This window comes from Argopecten irradians, chromosome 2 (assembly GCF_041381155.1).
Source record: "Argopecten irradians isolate NY chromosome 2, Ai_NY, whole genome shotgun sequence".
Lineage (NCBI taxonomy): Eukaryota > Metazoa > Mollusca > Bivalvia > Pectinida > Pectinidae > Argopecten > Argopecten irradians.
Window position 1 is genome coordinate 66,548,035 of NC_091135.1, and position 12,143 is coordinate 66,560,177.

General features: G+C 35.0%; 1 protein-coding gene across 10 annotated transcripts in view; it reads left to right on the plus strand.

Moving 5' to 3' along the window:
* Positions 1–12,143, plus strand: part of LOC138316266 (protein phosphatase 1 regulatory subunit 16A-like) — a 129,200-nt gene that overhangs the window by 37,456 nt on the left and 79,601 nt on the right. For all 10 annotated transcript variants that reach the window (XM_069257883.1, XM_069257887.1, XM_069257889.1 and 7 more), the window contains exon 2: positions 2,835–3,235. In XM_069257883.1, coding sequence (XP_069113984.1) covers positions 2,980–3,235 — 256 coding nt within the window. In that variant the 5' untranslated portion in view covers positions 2,835–2,979. The remainder of the gene's footprint in view (positions 1–2,834; positions 3,236–12,143) is intronic.

Genomic DNA, 12,143 nt, shown 5'->3' on the forward strand with positions numbered 1-12,143 from the left:
ATGATTCCAATTTGTTAGTCACTGACCAAAGGTCCTTATCAGACAGTAGGTAAATCACTACAGTAAAACAGGGTTTAAAGAACCTTTGGGGACCAACATAACTACATAAGCAAAACATCTTAAATGTTTCTATGTTATCATCCAGAATGTGTTTTAAGCATGTTTTACTGTACTTTTATTTAACCTAGTGTTTGAGGATGATTTATCCAGTATTACATACATATGTATTAACACTTACAGCTGTACTCTTTTAGAATTGTTTCAATATTTGCAATCCAATATATGTCAAAGTGCAGGCAATCTATTCCAATTGTTGTGTGATTTTTTTAAAGAGTTCTTGTTGTCATTATTACTGTGCATAGATTTAAGGCTGAATGCCTAATAAATGTGTTCAATAAGGTTTTATTTTCTTAGGATTTTTAGGGACCTATGTATTGTACTACTGGCAACCATTTTAGTTTTTTAACCAATAGAATTAAATCCCATTCAAACCCTAAAGTGTAATTTTTCAAACAGACCTACAATGAGCCATTGTTCATTATTAAATGATTGTTTCATCACATATAAAATATCATGTTTCTGGAATTCATAATGATTTTTTAATTTTGTCAATGTTCATCCATTTAAGATTAAAAAAGTTAGGATTATATACACCTTCCTATCTTCCATGTTGCAAGAGAGTTTGTAATATTTATTTTGAGATTGTCTGTTAATTGAACTGCCAGCATACAGTATAGACACAGACGTTTTGTAGCGATTAAAGCCTTTACCCATTGTGTAATTACATCTATGTCTATGATAAAAATGTAAATGTATTTACAAAGAATACGATACGCTATAGCCTAGTTCACTTGTATGTTACCACTTGAGCTGCTTGCGAGCCGTTTTACTGTAATAGAATCAATATCACTAGATTTATTTCCTACAATAATGCTACAGTTCTTAAACAAACATCCTCTTGATACCCCGATTCCTGTAAGGGGGTCTTCCTGTAGGCACTATCATCTCCATCACTGACTCCGATAGGGCTGGATTCTCCTCCGGAAAAAAAGAGCTCAGTTGTTACTTAAGTAGGAATATTGAGAGTTTAGTTAGGGTCTACTGCAGCCTCTCTGGATTCTGATTGGACATACGATACACAAATCATCATGTTTTGGTGCTTTGTATAAAATGCAGAGAGTTTGGTTAAGGTTGTCTGTCTGAATAGTGATCGGGAATACATGTTCGGAACTTATTACAAGTCATAATAGAATGGTGTATTTATAATACAGGAGTTTTGATCACTTCTCTGATTTGATGAAAAGTATTCCTTGTTTCATCATACAATGAGTTTGTACAACAGTGATTATTTCTATACAATTACCAATTTCTCTTTGACCTTTTTGATGAAATCGAGAATCTTTAGAGAAATGAAGGAAAAGGGATGTACTATGCAGTATCTTTAGGACTGAAGTTGATGATAGTGATTTGATATACCACCGGGCTAATTGGTAATTGCAGTACTCTGTATAATAAATATTACATGCTTACACATCATGGCATGTTAATATAACCCCTTAATCTGATGACGGTAATAATTATTGATGTAAACTATGATTTCCTATTTTCTACTTAATATGCATCATGCATTTTACCAAGAACAATTTATATATTTACATGATTGTGTGGTCATAGTATAATCATACAAGCCTGTACCAGTTTTCTTTAGGGATATTTATTTTGTGTAGAGGGAATACCAGTTTCAGCAGAAGGAATGGCAATCAGATTAGGCAATTAACAAAAGTCATTTAAAGGAATAGGCTTTCTTTAATTGGGAGAGTAACCTTTACCACTGTTTACTACAAGCCATTAGTAAGAGCATTCCTACTGGGATTTGTTGTGGCAGTGCTAACAACTCAAACTACCTAAAGAGCTGCACATTTATTAAGAATTGACAGTTGACATGAAAGCAATTTTCTGTAAACTTACGCCTTTGCAAAAGTGAAAATTGTATGACAAAATCTGTATTGGGCTCTGGTTTATAGGGTGAAGAATGAGATGTATGCATGTTGTAATGACAATGGTGTAAAAAGTAAAAAAAATGATTTATTACTTGTGTTAACCGAGTTGATCTAAATTCTTTGTGAATAGTTATCTGCATCCTCTTGGAAAGATGCTACATTAAAGACATCTCACCAATAAATATAACAGTCGTTGATCAATATTGTTATCCTAACTGCAGCCTAACCTCAGCACATATCTGGATACACCCTATGAGAGGATCTAACTCTGGGTCAGGTTGGGAAGAAACGAGACAATTTGTTATTGTCTCAATTCAATATGAGGACAGCCTAATCAGATAGACTGATGGATTGGTCAGGGGTGTCCAGTGTCCATTTAGGAGAGGTAGGAGGTGCTAAACTGACCAATAGGTCCTGTCAGCTGACCAGTCAATCTGGAAGAAAATTTACTAGTCTGGCAGATATGGGAGGCTGTAGTAATATAAGCTAAATTCTATGGTGCTGGTCAAGGTTTTGGTAGGAAATTATTACGGACCAAAATATCTGGATATGTGTACATCATAGAGTTAAAGAATTGCCACATCTCTAAGTCCATCTTTAACAAGCAATGCAGCGGGGTGTTGTTCCAATTTCTCTTATTCCTTCACTTGACCACCAATATGTCACCACATGATGTCTGTCCTTGATGGTATAAGTGGGTGAGTCAGGGTAGGATCTGCATGGTTTGTCTGTCAGGTCTCCTAGCTATTGTGTTTTATAGATACAGTATATCTAGTTTATCAAAAGTAACTGATGTTTTCTTTATTTATGAGGTATTTTTTGTTGTCTTCGCAGGTAGTGGTCTGACTACTGTCGCCATGGATACTCTTGGCTGACCTTGCGTGACCTTGCACAGGATGAATCTGTGATCCAAGAAAAGACTACTGTGTTTTACCCACCTCATACCATTTGATAAGCCAAGAGAAATCCACATTCCAAAATGACGGACCACCAGGATTTAATTGCGGAGATTGCCTCCGTGGAAAAAATGGCCACGCAGGATCGATTAAAACATGCCAAGAAACGCCGATCCCAACAACTTAAAAAATGGGCAAACTATGAAAAACAATTAGAAAAGGACTCAAAACGTAAGAAATCAAAAAATCAACAACGAAGGAGTGGTAGCAGAGCTAGGGTGCGATTTCCTGGCAAGATTGTTCTATTGGAGGCAGCAGCCAGGAACGATATTGATGATGGTAAGAATGACTATAGTAACACTTTAAACATATCAGTTATGTTATCTCCTCCCTTCCCACTAGAAGTACCAGTGACTATAAAACACAGCCTAAACATATCAGTTATGTTATCTCCTCCCTTCCCACTAGAAGTACCAGTGACTATAAAACACAGCCTAAACATTTGAGTTATGTAATCTTTTCTGGCCTTATCATTTTAAGGTTTGCTGGTCACCTTTGTAGATGTACTGTTGTAACAGCTCTGTGGAAAGTTGAGCAGCAGAGATTGTGGAGGATTTAGTGTTGCCATTTGAGTGTAGTGTAATTACCCCCTGTAATCTCTACATCCCTTGTCAATATTTGGCATTACTGTATTTCTCCAAATTAGAATAGTTTACTACCTCATAAATGTACTGCCTGCTGGAGGTCTATATATTACTACACACAGGTACACCTTTCTCATCCAAATCTTGTGGCAGACATTTTTGTCCATCTTGATAGTGATTTTGTTTGTGTTTCAAAAAATGAAATGTTATAGATGATCTACTTTATCTCAATGTATGTACAGTAAAACACGGTTATAACGAACCTCTGGGGACTCAACAACATCACTTTGTTATAAGCATAGTTTGTTATACACTATTAGTTAGTCATAGTCAGTTACTGACCCCCTATACAGGCATAGAGGGTCAGTAAGATTTATAGGGGGCGAGGGCGTAGCCCGAGCCTCCTATACTTCTAACTGACCCTCTAAGCCTTTATCAGTCTGGGGTTTTATGGTAAACCATACCTTTATAAAAGATACGGCTAACAATAACTTTTATCATATAGGTAAAGTTATGGTTTATCGTCGCTTTGACAAAAGTAATGATTATCCATATCTTTTAACATACACACTATCGGGGAGCAGTCATTATTTATATTCTTTCAACTAAGTTATGGTTTTTCATAACTTTTTTTTATAGAAAAAGTTATGATTTTCCATACCTTCATACAGAAGTTATGGTTTTACATAACTTTTATTTTAGAAAGTTATGCTTATTCATTCTTTCATACAAATTGTGGTTTTTAAAAACTTTTAGGATAGAATTCTCAAATCATTTGTGATACGCATATTATAACCTAGATGGATATTGGTCTTGTGTTGCACATGTTGCATGTATATTGCTATACATATATGTTGAATTCATTATACATTTGTGGTAGTTGAGCCAGTCATCTTGATTATCAATATAGTTAAGAGTGATGTACATGCAATCATTCTCTGTACTGTATATGTTATAAAAATCAATATAAAATGAAACTCTTGACCCTTGTTCAATGGTGCGGTTATCATTGATTATCAGATACGACCACTTTATAGGTACACTATAAGATTCATTCTCACTTAGCCAACATTCTGAAATTTACCTGTATTACCTGGCCAACATGTCAAGTTTTACACCTGAGTGAGTTATAGTCTGTTCTTACTTTCTATGATAGGAAATATTAATGAAAAAGATAAGTTGAAGATTAAAATGGATTTGTGTAGGAAAGTTTTAGTTTGAAAACTTACATTTTCAGGTAAAAATATAGAATATATATAATAATTCCATTAAAACTTTTTTTATATTATCAATAACGGAACCTTCATTTCAAGATGGTAAATCTCTACTTTTTTACAAAATGATCAATTTAGAAAAGAAAACAAATAGAATTAATGATTTCCAATTTTGATTTGGTGTCTTCTGTTGAGTATGATATTGCTTGATAGCCCGTCTATAGAATTGGTACGTATAAAAATAATTAGATGTTGTTTACATTAATTACTGTCAATGTTATTTTATCATGGGGAATTCGGCGGTTTGCCCAATAATGGTGCATGTTTTCCTAATATGAGATACATTTAAGTGTTGTTGTGATTAATTAATCGAAATAGTATGTTCTTACGTTATTAGTGTTTTGAGTTATAGATGTAAAATATAGGGATTTCATAAAGCTCCTGAAATTGAAAAGGTACACATCAGCTTCTCAAAAAGACTTAGAGTACTTGGTGTGGGGAAAAAGCTTCTCAAAAAGACTTAAGAGTACTTGGTGTGGAGAAAAAGCTTCTCAAAAAGACTTAGAGTACTTGGTGTGGAGAAAAAGCTTCTCAAAAAGACTTAGAGTACTTGGTGTGGAGAAAAAGCTTCTCAAAAAGACTTAAGAGTACTTGGTGTGGAGAAAAAGCTTCTCAAAAAGACTTAAGAGTACTTGGTGTGGGGAAAAAGCTTCTCAAAAAGACTTAGAGTACTTGGTGTGGAGAAAAAGCTTCTCAAAAAGACTTAGAGTACTTGGTGTGGAGAAAAAGCTTCTCAAAAAGACTTAGAGTACTTGGTGTGGAGAAAAAGCTTCTCAAAAAGACTTAGAGTACTTGGTGTGGAGAAAAAGCTTCTCAAAAAGACTTAGAGTACTTGTGTGTGGGAGAAAAAGCTTCTCAAAAAGACTTAGAGTACTTGGTGTGGAGAAAAAGCTTCTCAAAAAGACTTAGAGTACTTGGTGTGGAGAAAAAGCTTCTCAAAAAGACTTAGAGTACTTGGTGTGGAGAAAAAGCTTCTCAAAAAGACTTAGAGTACTTGGTGTGGAGAAAAAGCTTCTCAAAAAGACTTAGAGTACTTGGTGTGGAGAAAAAGCTTCTCAAAAAGACTTAGAGTACTTGGTGTGGGGAAAAAGCTTCTCAAAAAGACTTAGAGTACTTGGTGTGGAGAAAAAGCTTCTCAAAAAGACTTAGAGTACTTGGTGTGGAGAAAAAGCTTCTCAAAAAGACTTAGAGTACTTGGTGTGGAGAAAAAGCTTCTCAAAAAGACTTAGAGTACTTGGTGTGGAGAAAAAGCTTCTCAAAAAGACTTAGAGTACTTGGTGTGGAGAAAAAGCTTCTCAAAAAGACTTAGAGTACTTGGTGTGGAGAAAAAGCTTCTCAAAAAGACTTAGAGTACTTGGTGTGGGGAAAAAGCTTCTCAAAAAGACTTAGAGTACTTGGTGTGGAGAAAAAGCTTCTCAAAAAGACTTAGAGACTTGGTGTGGAGAAAAAGCTTCTCAAAAAGACTTAGAGTACTTGGTGTGGAGAAAAAGCTTCTCAAAAAGACTTAAGAGTACTTGGTGTGGAGAAAAAGCTTCTCAAAAAGACTTAGAGTACTTGGTGTGGAGAAAAAGCTTCTCAAAAAGACTTAGAGTACTTGGTGTGGAGAAAAAGCTTCTCAAAAAGACTTAGAGTACTTGGTGTGGGGAAAAAGCTTCTCAAAAAGACTTAGAGTACTTGGTGTGGAGAAAAAGCTTCTCAAAAAGACTTAGAGTACTTGGTGTGGGAAAAAGCTTCTCAAAAAGACTTAGAGTACTTGGTGTGGGAAAAAGCTTCTCAAAAAGACTTAGAGTACTTGGTGTGGAGAAAAAGCTTCTCAAAAAGACTTAGAGTACTTGGTGTGGAGAAAAAGCTTCTCAAAAAGACTTAGAGTACTTGGTGTGGGGAAAAAGCTTCTCAAAAAGACTTAGAGTACTTGGTGTGGAGAAAAAGCTTCTCAAAAAGACTTAGAGTACTTGGTGTGGAGAAAAAGCTTCTCAAAAAGACTTAGAGTACTTGGTGTGGAGAAAAAGCTTCTCAAAAAGACTTAGAGTACTTGGTGTGGAGAAAAAGCTTCTCAAAAAAGACTTAGAGTACTTGGTGTGGGGAAAAAGCTTCTCAAAAAGACTTAGAGTACTTGGTGTGGAGAAAAAGCTTCTCAAAAAGACTTAGAGTACTTGGTGTGGAGAAAAAGCTTCTCAAAAAGACTTAGAGTACTTGGTGTGGAGAAAAAGCTTCTCAAAAAGACTTAGAGTACTTGGTGTGGAGAAAAAGCTTCTCAAAAAGACTTAGAGTACTTGGTGTGGAGAAAAAGCTTCTCAAAAAGACTTAAGAGTACTTGGTGTGGAGAAAAAGCTTCTCAAAAAGACTTAAGAGTACTTGGTGTGGAGAAAAAGCTTCTCAAAAAGACTTAAGAGTACTTGGTGTGGGGAAAAAGCTTCTCAAAAAGACTTAGAGTACTTGGTGTGGAGAAAAAGCTTCTCAAAAAGACTTAGAGTACTTGGTGTGGGGAAAAAGCTTCTCAAAAAGACTTAGAGTACTTGGTGTGGGGAAAAAGCTTCTCAAAAAGACTTAGAGTACTTGGTGTGGAGAAAAAGCTTCTCAAAAAGACTTAGAGTACTTGGTGTGGAGAAAAAGCTTCTCAAAAAGACTTAGAGTACTTGGTGTGGAGAAAAAGCTTCTCAAAAAGACTTAGAGTACTTGGTGTGGAGAAAAAGCTTCTCAAAAAGACTTAAGAGTACTTGGTGTGGGAAAAAGCTTCTCAAAAAGACTTAAGAGTACTTGGTGTGGAGAAAAAGCTTCTCAAAAAGACTTAGAGTACTTGGTGTGGAGAAAAAGCTTCTCAAAAAGACTTAGAGTACTTGGTGTGGGGAAAAAGCTTCTCAAAAAGACTTAGAGTACTTGGTGTGGGGAAAAAGCTTCTCAAAAAGACTTAGAGTACTTGGTGTGGGGAAAAAGCTTCTCAAAAAGACTTAGAGTACTTGGTGTGGAGAAAAAGCTTCTCAAAAAGACTTAGAGTACTTGGTGTGGAGAAAAAGCTTCTCAAAAAGACTTAGAGTACTTGGTGTGGAGAAAAAGCTTCTCAAAAAGACTTAGAGTACTTGGTGTGGAGAAAAAGCTTCTCAAAAAGACTTAAGAGTACTTGGTGTGGAGAAAAAGCTTCTCAAAAAGACTTAGAGTACTTGGTGTGGGGAAAAAGCTTCTCAAAAAGACTTAGAGTACTTGGTGTGGGGAAAAAGCTTCTCAAAAAGACTTAGAGTACTTGGTGTGGGGAAAAAGCTTCTCAAAAAGACTTAGAGTACTTGGTGTGGGGAAAAAGCTTCTCAAAAAGACTTAGAGTACTTGGTGTGGAGAAAAAGCTTCTCAAAAAGACTTAAGAGTACTTGGTGTGGAGAAAAAGCTTCTCAAAAAGACTTAGAGTACTTGGTGTGGAGAAAAAGCTTCTCAAAAAGACTTAGAGTACTTGGTGTGGGGAAAAAGCTTCTCAAAAAGACTTAGAGTACTTGGTGTGGGGAAAAAGCTTCTCAAAAAGACTTAGAGTACTTGGTGTGGAGAAAAAGCTTCTCAAAAAGACTTAAGAGCACTTGGTGTGGAGAAAACACTACTAATGCTATGGTATATATCAAACTTGGAAGAGTTTCTTCAATATATACCATAGCATTAGTAGTGTTTTTCTTCTAACTTGATCTATTATCAGGAAAATTAGAAACGGAAGAAAATAATCATAGCTGGATTTTACAGTTGAGATTGGAATTTAAAAAAATGTGGTTTGGGTTATATATATGATTTGGAATCGTTTCTTAAATCTGATTTGAATGCACTATCAAAGTGTATCACATATTTCATATATGTTTATAGGGGGTCAGTAACTGACTATATAACGAATTTATCGCATCGAGGACCATTTGTTTGGTTTATTAATTCTTTGTTTCCTATTTGTTCAGTCAATAATCTGATATCAAACTTAAATCATACTGGCGCGAATGATAACAAACAATCGCCACTTTAAGAATAATTGGCCTAGGCTATGTATTTATTTATGTATTTCTTTCAAGAATTTTCAAATAAACTGTATAAGGAACCTGCAGAATGATACTGAATAGTTCATTAATCAACAATAATTTCGACATTCCTATGTGCACAGTACCGATCGCGAGTAGGCCTACCTCAATACGACACCGTCTGTATATTGAAAGCAACACAAACAAGAGTGACACAAACATCCATCTAACATTTTAAGCACAAGCTCCGTGACCATCTGTGCATTCTTGCTGAGATAATCACTTAAAAGTTATGCCGATAAATTGATTGATTGTAGAGTGAATATTGATCTGTAGGTACGAACACCTCCATTTCTTTATAATCACAGTATAGAAAACGCTTGAATTGTTACGTTTGACTTTCGCCGCGTCATCAACTTTCAAACTGGCGTAGGGGAATTCGAAGCAACTCGTATTTCAAAAAATGCATTTCATGTAATTTGAAGTATTAAAACGATTAAAGTTATTTTTACACAAAAAATAACAAGTAATATATAGTTTTATGGTAATGAAGTGGTATATCTAGTTGAAGATAATGTGTTTAAAATTTTGAAGCGAGGGCGAGAGCCGCCATATTGCACCATAATAAAATTTACTGACCCCCTATAAAGTGATAGGGGGTTACCACGTGACGGCTCTTGGCCAATCATTTGGGGACATTTCTGTCCGAGGTGCGATAAAATTTATTACAGTCATCTTCTAGGAACCTTGCTGGGGAATGAAAATTACTACATTATATGAATTCATTGTAAGTGTGTTCATTATAAAAATGTTTTACTGTATATTCTCACACACCTGTATAATATCAATAATATTATAGATCAAAGAAGAAATATCAACAGTTGTATTCCAGATGACACTGGATCCTAACAATTCTGTTGGTTGTATCTAGACTAGATATAATTGACATCATATTTCTCTCTTTTGCAATCTTTTTTACACATGTCATGTTGGCTGAAAAGGGTCTTTTACCTGTATAGTGCCATGTTGACTCTTCTCCACAGTCCTTATCGACTGTATTTCATGGTTAACAAGAGTACTATTCCAATATGCCATATAGCTTAATGCTCCTGTGTCTAGACTGGTTAAACCTCATGATCATATTCTTAGAAATTCTAGATTATCTCTTCCTACTTTGAAACTCTAAATCAAAATGTATTTGTAGAGAATCTCAACTTTTTGTAGGCAATGCTGACATTGTGAAGACTGATGGCCATTGTTTTCCTTTAATTGATTTTTATTTTTTTTTTTGTGGTGATATGGTAACAATTTCATTATTTCATAAACTGTAATAATTGGCCATGGGCCAGCACTGAAACAGAACTGAGACAAGATCTCTCGTATATGTATTTATTCTGGTACAGTAACCCGGCTCATGTATACATGTATATATAATCCTCATGCATTCAGGAAAACAAGAGGTAAAGAATCTAATTGAAGTAATGAGGCATGAAATTTGGAGATAAAGCTATGGCCAGACCTATTCCAGTGAATATAGAATAACTGGTAATGTTTTCTAGGGGAGCAGCAAGCTTCAATTATAAATATATAGGAATGACTTCTTCTGACAGGCAGGACTAAATTGGAGGGACATCAAAGATGAATGTTGATGCATTTCTCTTGGGATGCGCCATACAAATCATTTTCAATTTCTCTTTAAAGTGGCCTATATATATTGCTATCAAGTATACATAACTATCATTGAAATGGAGCACTGTGGCTGGAAATGGACCCCTGGTCGATAGACAGTCACATACAGATATAGGTCCAGCTTCATATCACTGTATTATCTCTTCCCAAAATGATTTGACATTACCTTACAATGACTGGTCTTCCTTATAGTCTATATGTTTAAAAATAGATGAGCTTTTAGGCACCAACAAAATTACTTTGTTATAAGAACAGTTTGTTTTACACATATTACAAACGAATGATGGAACCCTGACAGAGAATGAAAAGTCCTACCTTATAACTAAACCAGGAGTTCATTATAAGAAACGTGATTTATGGATATCAGCAGGCTATATATAAGTGGTTAGGGTACGTATCTGACAGTTTGACATTTCATGCCGGGTGCTTTTCCTGCAGAACTCTGGCTTCTTCCCTGACTATCAAATCCATGATAATTGGATCTGAGACATCAGAATGTCAAAATTTATATTTAGAAAGTTAGCTCTATGGGCCTGGATGGATAATCATGTAACACATATGTCAGACTTTTTGTACCATACCCTAAAGGTTCATCTGTGTTTGTGATTTCATTTTTCTTTGTATTTTTTAAGGAGTAATATGTTTTCTTTGTATTTTCTAAGGAGTAATGTGTATCTAAGAAGTTGTCTTTAAATGAAGGTTTTGTTATAGATATCTCTGTCATTTTTATGTGAAGTCATGATACCAAGTGGTATAAAAGATTATATTGTCACTTGTTGACCAGCTATTGACCATCATTGAAATATTTTTAGTCTGACCTTGGTTTGTCTGTATATCATCAAACAGCAATGATTGTATTGATATAAACACCAAAGGTAGTGCAATGCCCTATATATGTATTCAATTAGGACACGGTCTTTAAGAATTACTTTATCTTTCCACATTTGTAAAATATTAACCATAGTTTTGCCATTTGAACTATCTGTCATAATTTGAATTTAAATCATATCAATTAGCTACTCTGCCATAGATGTATCTATATAAGTGGGCATTTTCAAATCCATGTACAAAGGGTTGTTTGATTAATTCAGAACTATTTAAATGTGTGTATCAAACTTGTACAGCTATGCATGTTGCTAGCGTTTATTTACATTTCCAAGCAGTGAATCACCAATTCCTGTAAATCAGTTTAAATCACAGTACACTCTGGAGCTATATAGAGACAAACATTTTGTAGCTTGAACATAATTACTATTTGTGTTCCAAATTCTGCCAGTAATCCCGTTTTATAGGGTTCTGTGTGTATACAGTATTTAGGAGAGAGACTTTTACTATTAATGTAGGCAGGAATTTTCAGGAAAAGTTTTAAAAGAAAAAACCTTTTCCTCTATTTGGCACCATGCATCCTACCGTGATTTGCATATACATATCTGATTTAAAGACTCCTATTATATATCTAATTAGGTTTCTGTCAAGTCCTCTAGGCTTAGCGATGTGTAGTTTGTTTAATTAATGCCATATATTTCCAGCGTAGTGTGTGATTTCTAGTAATTAGTCAGATGGAGCACCTGCTTTAATTAGAAATACCACCCACTTGTAGTGATTACATCACCTGTCCACACTTATGTAACGTCTTTCGTCTTACTTTCTCCTTTAAACAACT